The sequence below is a fragment of the Dipteris shenzhenensis genome, chromosome 13 (assembly GCF_047967505.1).
Source record: "Dipteris shenzhenensis isolate YYH24624 ecotype China chromosome 13, Dip_SZ_1.0, whole genome shotgun sequence".
Taxonomy (NCBI): Eukaryota; Viridiplantae; Streptophyta; class Polypodiopsida; order Gleicheniales; family Dipteridaceae; genus Dipteris; species Dipteris shenzhenensis.
In genome coordinates, this window is record NC_141608.1 from 24,916,576 (window position 1) to 24,930,349 (window position 13,774).

The 13,774-nt window shown below is 41.2% G+C and overlaps 1 protein-coding gene across 1 annotated transcript in view; it reads right to left on the bottom strand.

Annotated features, from left to right (window-relative positions):
- LOC147895207 (uncharacterized) overlaps positions 1-1,931 on the bottom strand; it is a 115,630-nt gene extending 113,699 nt beyond the window's left edge. The window contains exons 1-3 of the mRNA XM_087383564.1: positions 1,524-1,931; positions 1,075-1,278; positions 643-895 (exon numbers count right to left, since the gene is read on the bottom strand). Of these exons, the coding sequence (XP_087239690.1) occupies positions 643-895; positions 1,075-1,134 (313 nt within the window). The 5' untranslated portion in view covers positions 1,135-1,278; positions 1,524-1,931. The remainder of the gene's footprint in view (positions 1-642; positions 896-1,074; positions 1,279-1,523) is intronic.
- Between the last annotated feature and the right edge of the window lie 11,843 nt (positions 1,932-13,774).

Sequence of the window (13,774 nt, forward strand, 5' to 3'; positions counted from 1 at the left end):
TAAAGCACTACCAAACTGCTCCCAAATATATGGTAACCTGCTTGTTTGAATATATCATTTCTATATTTGGATGGAAAAGGGAGCCTACTTTGTCATTGATCTCATCCAATATCTCACAGGGCAGTTGGTAGTCTAGTGAAATGAAACACATCAATCTAGTTGATATGGCAGAATTGTTTGAAGGCCATACACCAATCCGAAAGGACTGCACCATGTGCTGTGCTTATATACGATATGTGGTGTACAAACAATGCAGCAGTGAGCAGCACATTGGAATCCCTCATACAATCAAGGCACACCTTGAGGAGTGTATTGCACAATAGCTTAATGTCGTAGATAGGCTCTGGGAACTGGAGATTTCACTGGACTGTCAGATAGAAGGCTTGGCATGATAGGGATTTGAGGCTGAGAATTCAATTTTGTGCGGTTGTATTCAAACAAAAATTTGAAATACACAAGCGCCAGTTCATAAGTGGGTGACTTGGTCTCTTCATCGTTTTGAGAAGCAGGGGGAGAAGTTTGCCAATAGCAGAAGAGGCGTGATATGTTCATTGCAGTAGTATCGTTATACAAAACAATTGATCCCCGGTGAAAGGACAATTAACACATTGGACTGAATATGGTCGGCTTCTAAAAGATTACCATTATGTGCCGCTGCTTGATTAGGCTCGTCGCTCGGTGAACGTTCCTTTTCACTTATGGCAAGCTCGTCGTTTATTGACCTGCCATCCGAATAAAACGCACCTTGCAACGACGCATCACATTGTATCGTTCCATCGCCTGGCGACCGAGTAAAAAGTCTTTGGAAATTTTGGACGCCGTTCAAAGATCCGAAAATGGAGGCAGGTGAGCAGACAGAAGCGTTCGCGAAATTCGATAGTAAACATCTGTGTAACTGATGCACAGAAGGCACAGAAGCGATTGTCAGCATTGCCAATGACGTGATGTGCACGAACGAGTCCCCTTTGAGTAATTGCGTTCTGTGAATTCTCCAACATTATTTTATTCCATGTAACGTCTGGCGAGAGAAAACATAATAGGAGGTTTGGTGTCAATTGAACGCTCCTTCATCACCTCAGCAAGCGTTAATACTCCAGTCTTGTTCCTTGCAATGAATTTCCGAAAATGAGACATCCTAAATCTTAATCTTTGATTCCCATGAAGCTGTATGATCAAACTGTTGGGACTGGGGTTCCTTGGATTGAAGCAATGTCACCAACAAAGACCTCTCTTGGTTGCATTCAGTTTTCCTCTTTTGGTGGAGAATTCAATTGTTTGCTGTAGACAGAAGCAGGTCAGTGAGCTCTGCGCAGAAAATTCAAGAAGATTTCTAGTCATAAACACATTGTATCTCGGGTTCTTGCAACTGGAATTTCTCAAGCAGTATACGATTGTAGGAGAACAGAAACACAAGGAAACAACTTTCATACTGGTGGATATTTAAAGATCATCGAGAGATAGTGCACTCGGAAAGAGCTACTGTACAGGTAAAGATCAACAAGTGGGAAAGTGAGGCTGAGCACCAAAAATTGACGATTTCGAATCGAATGTGAGCTGGTTTGAAGGCGAGAAAGGCGATTCCGAACGAAATTGACCGCAGAGCGGGAGATGAATGGTGAGGCAAGCGCTGATGAGATCAAGACAAGACGAAACCGGAAGGAGATGGTAAAAAACGAACGGAGTGATCAAATCGTGCTTCTCACCACCATTTCTACAAATCAAAAACGTCCGTCAAGGATTGGATGAAGAAAAAGGCTGAGCAACAGAGCTTCGATTGATGCGAATGGAGAAGGACGGAAAGGAAAAAACTGAATCGGCGAAGATTTTGATGAACCAAATCTGTTAACAGGAAAAGAATATGCAGATTGCCAAACGATAGCATTTGCTGCTTGCATTTAATTGCACACACATACACAACATCACTTAGCATTTTTCTGTTGACAAAACCTTGTCAAATCCTTAACCTTTATCTTTGCCACGTGTCACTCCCACGTCACCATTCAATTAGTCCCTCCCTTTCCACCCTTGTACTTATCTTCCCTCCCGGGGCCCCTCGCCCGATCACACCGCTCCGTTGCTTCGCCCTCTCTTCAAGAACATCCGTCTCCTCGCCTCCACCCGTCACCCGTTCCAGTGTTGGTACTACCTCCTTGCCATTCGTCTCGCCGATGCTCACTCCCCCCATTGCTTTCCACCATTGCAACACCAATGCTCCCTCACCTAATCGCATAGCTCCGTTGCTTCCCCTCTGTGCAACAGGGGCAACCTTCCAATTCTAGCGTCCTCGCCATCGCAACACCAATGCTCTGCATAGATCATGGGCCTCATCTCTGTGAAGGCACCAAAAGTCACAATTCCTGAGTAGTTCCCTTACACATCTCTCTCTCTCTCTCTCTCTCTCTCTCTCTCTCTCTCTCTCGCTCCCTCCGTCCCTCCCTCCCTCTCTCTCTCTCTCTCTCTCTCTCTCTCTCTCTCTCTCTCTCTCTCTCTCTCTCTCTCTCACACACACACACACACACACACACACACACAAAGACACACATTAGTTTTGTCTTTGATTTGTGTCGTACAATAACAAGTGCGTGCATGGTGGTAAGCCTTGTTCATGAATGTGTGATTCGATAGACAAAAAAGAAACCTCTAACATGAGGTCAAAGTTTGGCCTAGCCACATGGACATTGTGTTGTGTTTGCATGCCAAACAGATAAGGTGTGGGCTCCCTTGGTTGTTCTCAATCGTAGGATCCTTAAAATGCCCCTTGGGACTGATGGGCCAAATTTCCATAAAAAATAGCTCTGCAATTGGCCCAATCACTTGGTATATTTAACGAGAGCATTCATGGTTGTTCATACAAATATCAAGGAGGGAGCAAGGGGCCAAGGAGCAATGATAAGCATAGTATGGGTTACTGTGAAGTCGTGGAGATGAGCATGGGACACTATGAAGTTGTGGAGAACTACAATGAGGCAAACATATTCAAAGCTAAAATATTTCCCATGCAACAATTTCCTGGGGTTGTATCTTATGATTGTTGGTGTAAGGTTGTCAATTATTTGCAAGTAAACTATGTGATGGTGGCCATGAACATTTTGGAAAAGTAATTAGCCAGAATGGTGGGCTTCCATCTATGGATAAGATGACATCTACGTTCTCATCTAGAATTTGGACAAGAGTAGGGGAAGACAAGAGCAAATGAATAGCCCTAGGATATTCGAAAAATATTTGACCATTGCTTTAGGAAATTACAAAGGTACTAAAGGAATTGGGTGAGTGGGTCCTCATTTCTCCCTTTACCCATTTGGTATAATTGGTCGGATATTAGTTGGTAAGGTGCCACATCCTTAATCGATTTTTGAGCCCTATCCTTGTTAAGGGACCTATTCTCTCCCTATTCTGTGAAAACCCATTGGACGAAAAATGGCCAACCTCTTGAGCCCTTTCTAGTATTAGGCTGACAAGGAATAGTGAGGCATCTGGGAGATCATTGTTAATGCCAATTTTGCGAACTCTCCATTAGGAACTTGGGACATGTGGCTCACCATAAAGTGTGTCCGTCCCTTGTGGGTTGTAATGGTGAAGTCAAACTCAAGTAGTATAAGCATCCACTACGTGATGCATCCAATCAGACAAGGCTTGTTCACTAGATAGAGAAGCACTTGACGGCCTATGAAAAGTACAAGCTCGGTTGCCAACAAATAGTGGCAAATTTTCTTTATGGCATAGACCATTGCAAGGCCCTCCCTTTCTGTGGTTGTGTAGTTAATCTCTACATCATTGAGTTGGCAACTCATAAAATATATGGGTAGTCTAGGTTTTACTCTTTTGGTTGTGCCAACACACACCCTATTGTGAACTTTGAAGCATCAATATGTACATGAAATATTAGATCCTATTTTGGTGCCAACAAAAGAGGAGCAGATGTGAGGATGAGTTTAAGGGTCTCAAAGGAGGTTTGGCATGCCTCCATCCAATTGAATACAATCAAAGGATTATATAAGGGGCAAGCAATCTTGACATAGCTACAAATTAACATTATGTAATAACTTGTATGCCTAGTGAATTGTTGTACATCCTCCATGTCTGTAGGGGGTGGTAGCTCGAGATGAGCTTGATTTTGTTGTAATCTGTGGAAATTCCATTTTTGGATACAACATGCCCTAAGACCCCACCCCATGTTTAACCCAAAACTAGCACTTAAGAGGGTTGAGGGAAATCCTATGGAGGCGACATCTCTCAAAGACTAATTTGAGATACTTGAGGTGGTCATCCCATGCCAAATGTATGCATAGGTTATCAAGGAATACCTTTAGGAAATCTCAAATATTATGTAAAGGCTATGATCCTCAGCCTTTAGAACGTCGTGGGAGCATTAGAGACCTAAAAAGCATCACTCTAGAAGCATAGACTCCCCATTCCATGGCAAATGCCATTTTATGTTGATCTGCTCGAGCTATGGATAGATGATTGTACCCAAAGAACACGCCAAGAAAGTTGAATGCTTCTTTTCCTATGACTCTCTCAAATAGAGGCTCCATGAATGGCAGCGGGGATAGTGGTCCTTATGAGGGGCAGCATTTACCTTTTTGAGATCGACACATACTCTAATCTTACAATTCTTTTTTAGCACAATTACTATGGAGGATACCCAGTCTGTATGCTCAATCTTGTCTATGAATCTTGCATCGATAAGCTTTTGTATTTATTCCCTCATGATCATCATGTACTTGGGATTCATGGATCTACCTAACCGGTCTAATATCACCCATCACAGGGATGGTGCATTGAACAACCTTAGGAGGAAAAACCTTCATATCTGAACTTCTCAGCAAAGCAATCTTTTTATTCTCGAAGGAGGGCAATTAGGGCCGCTTCTTGTTTGATTATGAGGTCATCAGTTGTAGACCAGTTTAGGTTCTCCATCCTTGGATGTGAGGTCTACTTCTTTAGCCTTAGCTAGACCATCGTAAATGTGTTGGTTTCCCTCACCCATTCTCTTAGCTTGCTCTAAAAGTACCTTGCGGTCTTGGACCGTGTAGGACTCAAAGTGCTTGGGGACTTGGCGTAGATTAGCATCTTCTTCTTCAGCATCCTCCAAGCCCTTCGAATCAAGTTGCTTCTCCTTAGGAGAAGTATTCTTGTTCTTGGGACTTGGGACCTTGTCCACGAGCAGAGGCTTAGCTCTTGATGAGGACTTGGCCTTTTGTGGAGGTGCTTCTTCTGCCTTCATAGACCCTAATGGGGCCTTTAGCTTGTCTAACCTCGCTCCCTAGTTGGAGGAGAACTCATGGAGGTCAAACTTAACCTTCCTCACCCCCATTCCTTCCTCATGTGCCCTTAATATATTCATCATGCTCGAGGGGACTATAGTCCCTGGCACATTGGAATAATAAGCAGCCATCTATATTTCTCTTTTTTTGAGTTGCAAGGACGTGCATCCAATTGGGGGGGAACTGTGATTCTGGTAGCGGAGGATACCGATGTTTATCCTGATCCTATCCTATATACTTTTCGTCATAGGCCCAGAATAGATTCACAAAATTAGCCACTATCAGACTCAAGTGTGAATAAGTTACTGGACATAGGATGGGCTTTTCAAGTTTGTAGGTTGACCCTCATGATCTTCTCGTCCTTTTGTAGATATATTTGGTTTGAGGACTAATCATGGACCAATCCTGCTATGTGCATGAAGGGTCTTCCCAGTGTAATGTCGTAACCATCTAGTTGGTCATGGAAATCCATAACCACAAACCATATGTGGTAGGTGAGCACAAAAGTCTTGATTTAATATCTCTTAGTTCTCCTACCAATTGGGTTGTCACTTTGTCAGTTAACTTGCCCACAAGAATTATACTTTCCATCTTAGGCTGTCTCCACTTGGCCCATCATTATTTAGTGACTATGCTGATCCCTGCCCCTCCATCCAAGATTGTCATGGCATCCTTGTTTTGGTAGGTGATTGGGAGTACAACATTGGTATAAACACTTTCAAAATACTGACTTAGCTTATTGATTTGCATCTTGAGAAGCTTTGGTTCCTCAGCAAGGGGTTCTACTACCATAGAGGGCACCTCCTTGGGGATGAACATTTGTCCATTCATCCAATCAGAGAGATCCCTCCAAAGGGTAGGGTTCCTTCTTAGCGATGTGGCAATGGGCATTTTAACACCTGTGGACAAGAGTGCGGCTAACATGTTGAGGTTGTGTAATCAGTTCTCAACCTATGCACTATGGCTCTTCAAGCCATACAAGGGCATGTTGTCCTCTTTTGTGGCTTGGTACCATCATGTGGGGTCCTCCTCGAACATTTTATGCCTTAGGAGAGAACGACCCAGTAATGAGCCACCTCTTCCTTTCTCTTCTACCTTTTCCAGTATGCGAGAGGCCTTAGGGGCTCTATTGGGGGTCTTAAGTTCAGAAGGATCATATCGGTGCCCTTGTTGGTCTTGAGCCACTGCCCAAATTTCTCTTGGCAATCTTGTACTAGCTACTATGCCTCAGCAAGGCACTATTTCTCAGTAATGGGGTCTAGATATTCACCCTAACCGTTGGGGCCTAGGTGTTTCTTACAACTCAACACCTCACTTATATTGTCCCTGCCTCTAGGTAGTTGGTTGGCTAGATTCAAAATTAAAGGCGTATGTCCTAAAGATGACAGAGTGAATATAGTGGTTATGTCATCATCGGAACCGTTCTGCATGATCACTCTATTCGATCCTCTTCCTACCTATACGGTTTGTGTCCTTGAGCTTGGCCGTACCCAGTTTGTCTATCTTGGCCTACTTATGGAAGTCTTTGCTTAAGGCTCTAGCCTCCTAGTTCTTACATTTAGGGATACTAAAGAAACTTGTCCCTTTTTGATACTCAATAAATTGATGCTGGTCTTAGAATCTGCAACCATTTTAGAGATCTAGGCAATGGACAATCTTTGTAAAGATGGTCTACCCTACAATTGGAGCACAACGGCACACCCATATTGATTGTAGTTGCCACGGACAGGGGTTTGTCATCTTTATAAGGGTAGTCTCTTAAGAAGTGAGGTCCTTGGTATTTATAACAAGCCATCGGTTGATTTGGCTGGTGTCTTATAAGGATATTCACTAGCTCAGTGGGTGCCTTGACATGTACGAGTCAAGGTGTTCATATCCTTGGGCTTTTGGGAGACGAGAGCCGTATGATAGATTGGGATATACTATTCGTGCTGTATAATAGAATGACTTACTTGGTGTGGAGGACTCTCGTATTGTGAGGAGTTACTTTTGTCGAAAGAGAATGGTCTAGTTCCTCCCACACACTAGGTGGCTCCTCAATTATCACCTAATTTCTAGGAGTAATCTGGGGTGGTGGGGGTTGAGGATCCAGGATCTGTGGAGGCAACCAAAGATTTTGAGCCGTATATTGCCCTAGATTGGCGGTCAACTATCCTTGATTGGATAGATTTGATGGTGTGGGCAAGGTCAAGGACAGCCTTGGCTACATGGGCTGGGGGATAACCTTTGAGTAGCAACATTATATCTCATGATTTCCCATCAAGCACAATGAGCACAATAGAGTGATGGCCTAGCCCTAAGGCAGGGGCACTCATTAGTAGGATGGTTACCCATGTAGATGCTACACCACACATTGTCATGCCTCAAAAATAGGTGAGGATTGTGTGTTAAGTTGTTGGCTAAACTTATTCAAGAAGTTGGTGGCCAACCCTTCCATGCTTATGCCCTTGGTGGGGGAAGTTGTATCCTTGGCTTCACCCAAACTTGCGAATTTACTAGTTTGGGACAAGCATGATGAAGCCATTTGCGTCTCATCCCCTTAGGCGTTCTCCTTTATGTTATCCCCTAGGCGTATAGGAGTCTTGCTACATAGCTCCAATGATGTAGGTTTCATGGCAAAGAGATAATAGAGGAGCTTGGAGTCCCATAGCCCTATCAAGAAGCACAGAAAACTTTTGCATCACTCATCCTTTTGTGTGGCTTGCAGCATGAATTTAGGTGCTTAAGCCTAGTAGTGTAGTCAAGGACACAAACCGTACATATTCACTCAAGGACACCTGTACGGTTTGTGTTGAAGACTTAGTTTCCACCTACGTGGCCAATAACCCAGGGTCAGCATAGGTTAGGATAAGTCAATCCAATGGCACAAGGCAGTTACTAAACATGTAGTGGATACCATTTTCTGTAGAAGCTGATAAGTAGTGGGTAACAAGGGTTGTTACTAAAAGATATAATTGATTGCAAACTTATAACAGTCGGAAGGGATCTAGACAGCTATAAAAGTCTTGTAACAACCCATTTTGAGGTTGAGTTGTTGTTTATCTCTTCTGAAGCTTAATACAATATATCTGTTTTGCAAATTCACGAGTTCTCTGCTATTCTTTCATTATTTATTCAGTCTACATGCAATTCGATTCCTGTCAGTCTCTTGTCCAACTCCTTGCACCTGTTGCATTTGAGTTGATGTGTGTTCTATATTTTCATTTGTTGAATGCACTCTGAACACATTTGGTGATCCTCACAATGTTCATTCCTGGAGTCTCTGAATCATGTTGCTTCACACTGATAACAATAGCAGAGATAGCAAAGCGACAACTCCACAAAAACAAAAGCAAGTCGAAGCAGAAACAATTGTACTAGATAATCTTCATTTGCGAGTATGCCACTCATACAAACTCACAGTCCAACTGAATACAGTAGCATGGGTGGAGCAATGAACGATCATTCATAGTTCACACACCAAATCTACGTAGTATGCATTACTACAAAAGCCACATACAATTCATTCACATCGAATAGCCAGGTGCAAACAACCACCGAGGTGAGCTATAGCCAAACAAGCTATACTGCATCACTATAGAAATCCTCAGACAACAAGAGTCGGAGTATTGGTGGAAAGAAGACCAACAACAGACGACATCAAATCAAAACAACAACAGTTAGATTACTGATAGAAAGAAGACCAACAACAAATGACAACAAATCAAGACAACAATAGTCGGATTACTGGTGAAAAAACGACGAGCAACAGATGACTCAAAAACAATGACAAGCAACACAACAAATACAATCCGACATCAACATGGAGTTGTAATAGGTAGAGCAGCATTTGAGGCTTCAAACTCAAGAACAATCAATCGACTGAAATCTCGTGAGTAAAAATTTCTCCATTTATTTCATGGAAAGCACAGTCCATGTCAAATAGGCCCAAGGAAGATATCTCTCCACATCACGTTGGTATTGCATACTTCACACGAAATAGAAGTAGGGCAAAGACTGCATCACAAATGGAAGATCCAGACGACATTCTACACGACTTTGATTATATTCCAAGTGGCACAAGTTCCTCAGATAATTCATTACATAGTAGGGAACTGCATGAAGCACAAGCTGAATTACAAAAACTGATGCTGCCCAGTCCTACCCAAGAACTCCTACAAAGAGCACTTGCAGCAGCAAATATTGCAACTAATGTATTCGTGACTGCTGCAAGATAGAGGTTGAATTTTAATCCCCTCCCCAAACCTCCCAAAAAGAAGACCTCTCAAATGCAAGCTAGTGCACCAATACAACCAAAGATGCAGAACCCACTTGTCAAAGCAGCCAAATTTACTGGCAAAGATAAAGAAGACCTTGATAGTCATGTTGGACAGTTTGAGACAAGATGGACAGCTAGTGGATTTGGACAATTTCCAGATGCAACCAAGAAAGAACAATTTGCAGCAACCTTCAATGGTAAAGCAATGAACTGGTTTATGCAGTACGGTGTTGCTCATTTTGCTGACTATGACACATTAAAAGTAGAATTTTTGAGTCGTTTTAGAAAAGAGAAAACTTCAGAGGATATCCTCAAGAAACTAAGAACTATGAAACAAAAAGATCTTATGGTTGAAGATTATTCTCAGATGTTTAGAAACCTCAACAAAAGACTAACAGCAAACCAACAACCCACCCAGGAGCAACTAGGGATTACTTTTGCAAAGGAATAAACAAAGAACTAAGAATTGCAGTAGCTAGCTGGGACGAGCTTGGAGGGGCCAATGACTTTAATAATATGATAGAAGTAGCCCAATAGGCAAAAAGGAGACTTGGTATAGTATCAAAGTCTAAGAAGACAAAAAGGAAAAAGCATTCAGATTCACAGTCAGATTCAAATACGGACATTGATAGTGAAGTAGAAGAAGACACCAATGAAGAAGAAGCTACCTCATCAGAAGAAGATGAGGATGATGAAGAATATTCCAAGAAGAAAAAGAAAGAGAAGAAGCATAAGAATAAAGAAAAATCCACAGTCAAAAAAACAGCAGATAAAATCTCAAAGCTGGAGAAAATGATCAAGGAGCAGCTTCAAAGCTTGAAGCCACCACCTCAAGCACCACAGCCCCAAAAGATTCCATGTGAATTTTACAAGAAAGATAACCATGACAAAGAAAGATGTTGGTACAACCCAAACTATAGAGGGAGGGTACCACCTTATGTACAACAATAACACAATCAAGAGCCAGCTATACCTGCCAAATCAAGTAGCGGTAGCAAGGCCAGCCCAACAAAGATATTTAAATGCAGCCCCTAGAAGGCAATTTCAGCAACAATGGGGAAATCAACAACAACAACAGCAAGGACAAACCCAGGCATGCACTTATTGTGGCATTGATGGCCATAGGCAAGGCCCACAATGTGAACTTTGGTGTAAACACTATGGGGAAAGAGGTATGCAAATCATCCATTTTGATGGAAGAAACAATCAAAATGGTCAACAACAACAACCTCCAAGAGTGAATATGGCATATATAGCTCCTCATAATCCGGATAACAGTTACAACAATCAACAAAGTCCAAATACTACTCATGCATTAGCAATTACAAGGTCACAAAAATACAAAGCCTCTACAAGGATTGGGAGAAACACAAAGAGACAATGCCAAGGCAATGAATTGGTCTAATCAAAATGAGACAAGAAACAAAGCATTGCAACAAGTACTTGCCAACAATGCTTCCTAGGATGTAAGGAAAGAGCATCACATTAACAAAGGCAAGGGGATTAGTCAATATAAACAGATCCAACAATAGTACGTCAGCACAACAAACCAAAGATGACAACCAGGCTAAAGCTCCTCAAAGCAGTCAAAAGTCATGAGAACAGATTGCAATAGATAGAAACTACACAGAAAAAGCTTCCTCAGAACAAGACACATCTACAAAGCAACAAACGTATTCTGCAGACAGAACAGGATTAGAAACACTAGAAAGGCAAAATAAAGAAATAATAGTAGAACCGCAAGATGTGCTACATTCCATCACAGCAGAAAAAAGTTAGATGCCTGTGATGACTAACAATGAGCAAAAGGAAGGCATCAATACAAAACAAGAAGACCATACACTCTTTTACCAAAAGCTTATGGAGTCCCAATTTCAAATCACTCTTGACCAATTATTGAACTTGGTCCCAGCCTTCAAACATCAGTTTTGCAAGGGATTGCTAACACAAGAGTCATATACATGCAAAGATTATAAAGCAAGTGATGATGAAGAAGAAACTTCAGACATTTATACATCTACAATTGAAGATGTGGACTATCAAGTGCCACTCATTGATGTCATATACAAAAGGCACAAAATTCTAGAAGTTTTAGTTGATGGAGGTTTAGATGTGAATATCCTATCAGAGGATATATTCAAAAAAATTTGCTGTAATGAGCTAGTTCCAGCACTATTCCAAGTGAGGATGGTTGATCAAAGAAGAATCCAACCTCTTGGAATCTTGAGAGGGCAAGAAATTACAATCATGGGTATGACATTCATAGTTACATTTGTGGTACTTAGAATGGAGGAAAAAGATTCTACTTACAACATGCTCTTGGGTAGGCCATGGTTGAGAGCTACCAAAGTTAAGTAAGATTGGGGCTTAGAGAGAATCACTATTAAGAAGGGAAAAAAGAAAATCAAAGTTAACTTATCTTCTACAAAAAGTTTTCCCAAGAAAACATGGCTACTAGAAGCAGAGGGCATCAATATGATTTTCGATATTGATAAATATGAGGAAGAAATTTTTCTCAAAAGGAACCCCACTATCTTCCCTATTTTTGAAATTGATGTTGTGAAGATTATTGATCAATATGTTGACTCGGATGAACAAAAACAGCAATCCAACACGCTTCCAGCTACTACAGGATAGAATAAAATTGGAACACAGTCAGAAAAGCTTCTGACAAGAGAATCTACAAAAAAGGATATAAATGCAGACAACAACAATGCAGAAAGATCTCTTGCTTCTACATCACCAAAATAAGCAATTCAAGAGGCAAAAATTTAGTTTGAAGAGCAAATGCAAGGAGTGCCAGGGTATGACAAGATGACTTGGAAGAAATGAATTTGGGAGACAATGATAACCCACAAATAGTCATGGTAAGTACAAATCTTCCCCCACTATTCAAAGTGGTCTCAGAAAGTTATTAGAACAATACAAGGACATTTTGGCATGGCATTACACTAATATGAAGGGGGTAGATCCATCATTCTATCAACATAGAATAAATCTAAAGACGGATGCAGTACCAATCATTCAAGGGAGATATAGAATGAATCCAAATTATGCCAAGTTGGTAAAGGAGGAAATTGACAAGTTGCTGAGGGTTGGTTTCATATATCCCCTAACACGTGACATGGTTATCTCCAATTGTTATTGTTCCAAAGAAAAATGGAAAACTGAGAATATGTGTTGATTACAAAAAGTTGAATGCAGCAACCATCACTAATCGATTCCCTCGTCTATTTTGTGATTCATTGCTTGATGCTGTGGCTGGACATGAGATTTAAAGTTTTTTATATGGTTTCAGTGGGTATAACCAGATCAGAATGGCTCCAAAAGATAGAGATAAAACTACATTTGTAATAGAATGGGGTGTATTTGCATCCAATGTCATGACCTTTGGATTAAAAAATGCACCACCCACTTTTCAAAAATATATATAAGAGGTATTTGCAAAGTACCTGACCTCATTCATGAAGGTATTTCTGGACGACTTCTCAGTATTTGGAAAAAGGATAGATCATTTGCATCACTTGTCATTATGCTTTACTAAATGCAGACTTGCTGGTTTAAGCTTAAACCCAGCAAAATGTGCTTTTGCTGCTATGAGTAGAGGTATTCTATTGGGGCATATTATCTCACAAGAAGGCATGGAGATTGACCCTAACAAGGTCTCAGCAATCCAGAATGCTAAAGCTCCAAAAAATGTCAAGCAACTACAGAGATTCATTCGCCAAATAAAATGGCACTGCAGATTTTTGAGATACCTTGCTGATATCTATTATCCTCTTACTAAACTCATAAGGGATACTGAACCATTCATCTGGGACACTCCTCAAGAATAAGCTTTCAATATTCTCAAGAAGATACTGATGGTTGCTCCTGTATTATAGCCTCAATCTCTTCCTTTTGAAGTCTTTGTGGATGCATCAGATTCAATAGTGGGAGTAGTTCTCATGCAACAACAATCACCTAAGTGGTTTAGACCTATATATTATGCAAGTAGAATCCTGACAAAGCATGAAAAGAACTATGCAACAACAGAAAGAGAAGCGCTTGGTATGGTATATGCTTTGAATAAATTCAGACATTATCTTTTGGCTAACAAAGTACATTTTCATGTTGACCCACTAGGCTTTAATTTACTTGGTCAACAGCATCTAACAGGAAGATTGGCAAGATGGATGCTATTGTTGCAAGAGTTTGGCTACACAATTCTCCATAGACCAAGGAAATAGCATGCAATTGCAGATTATCT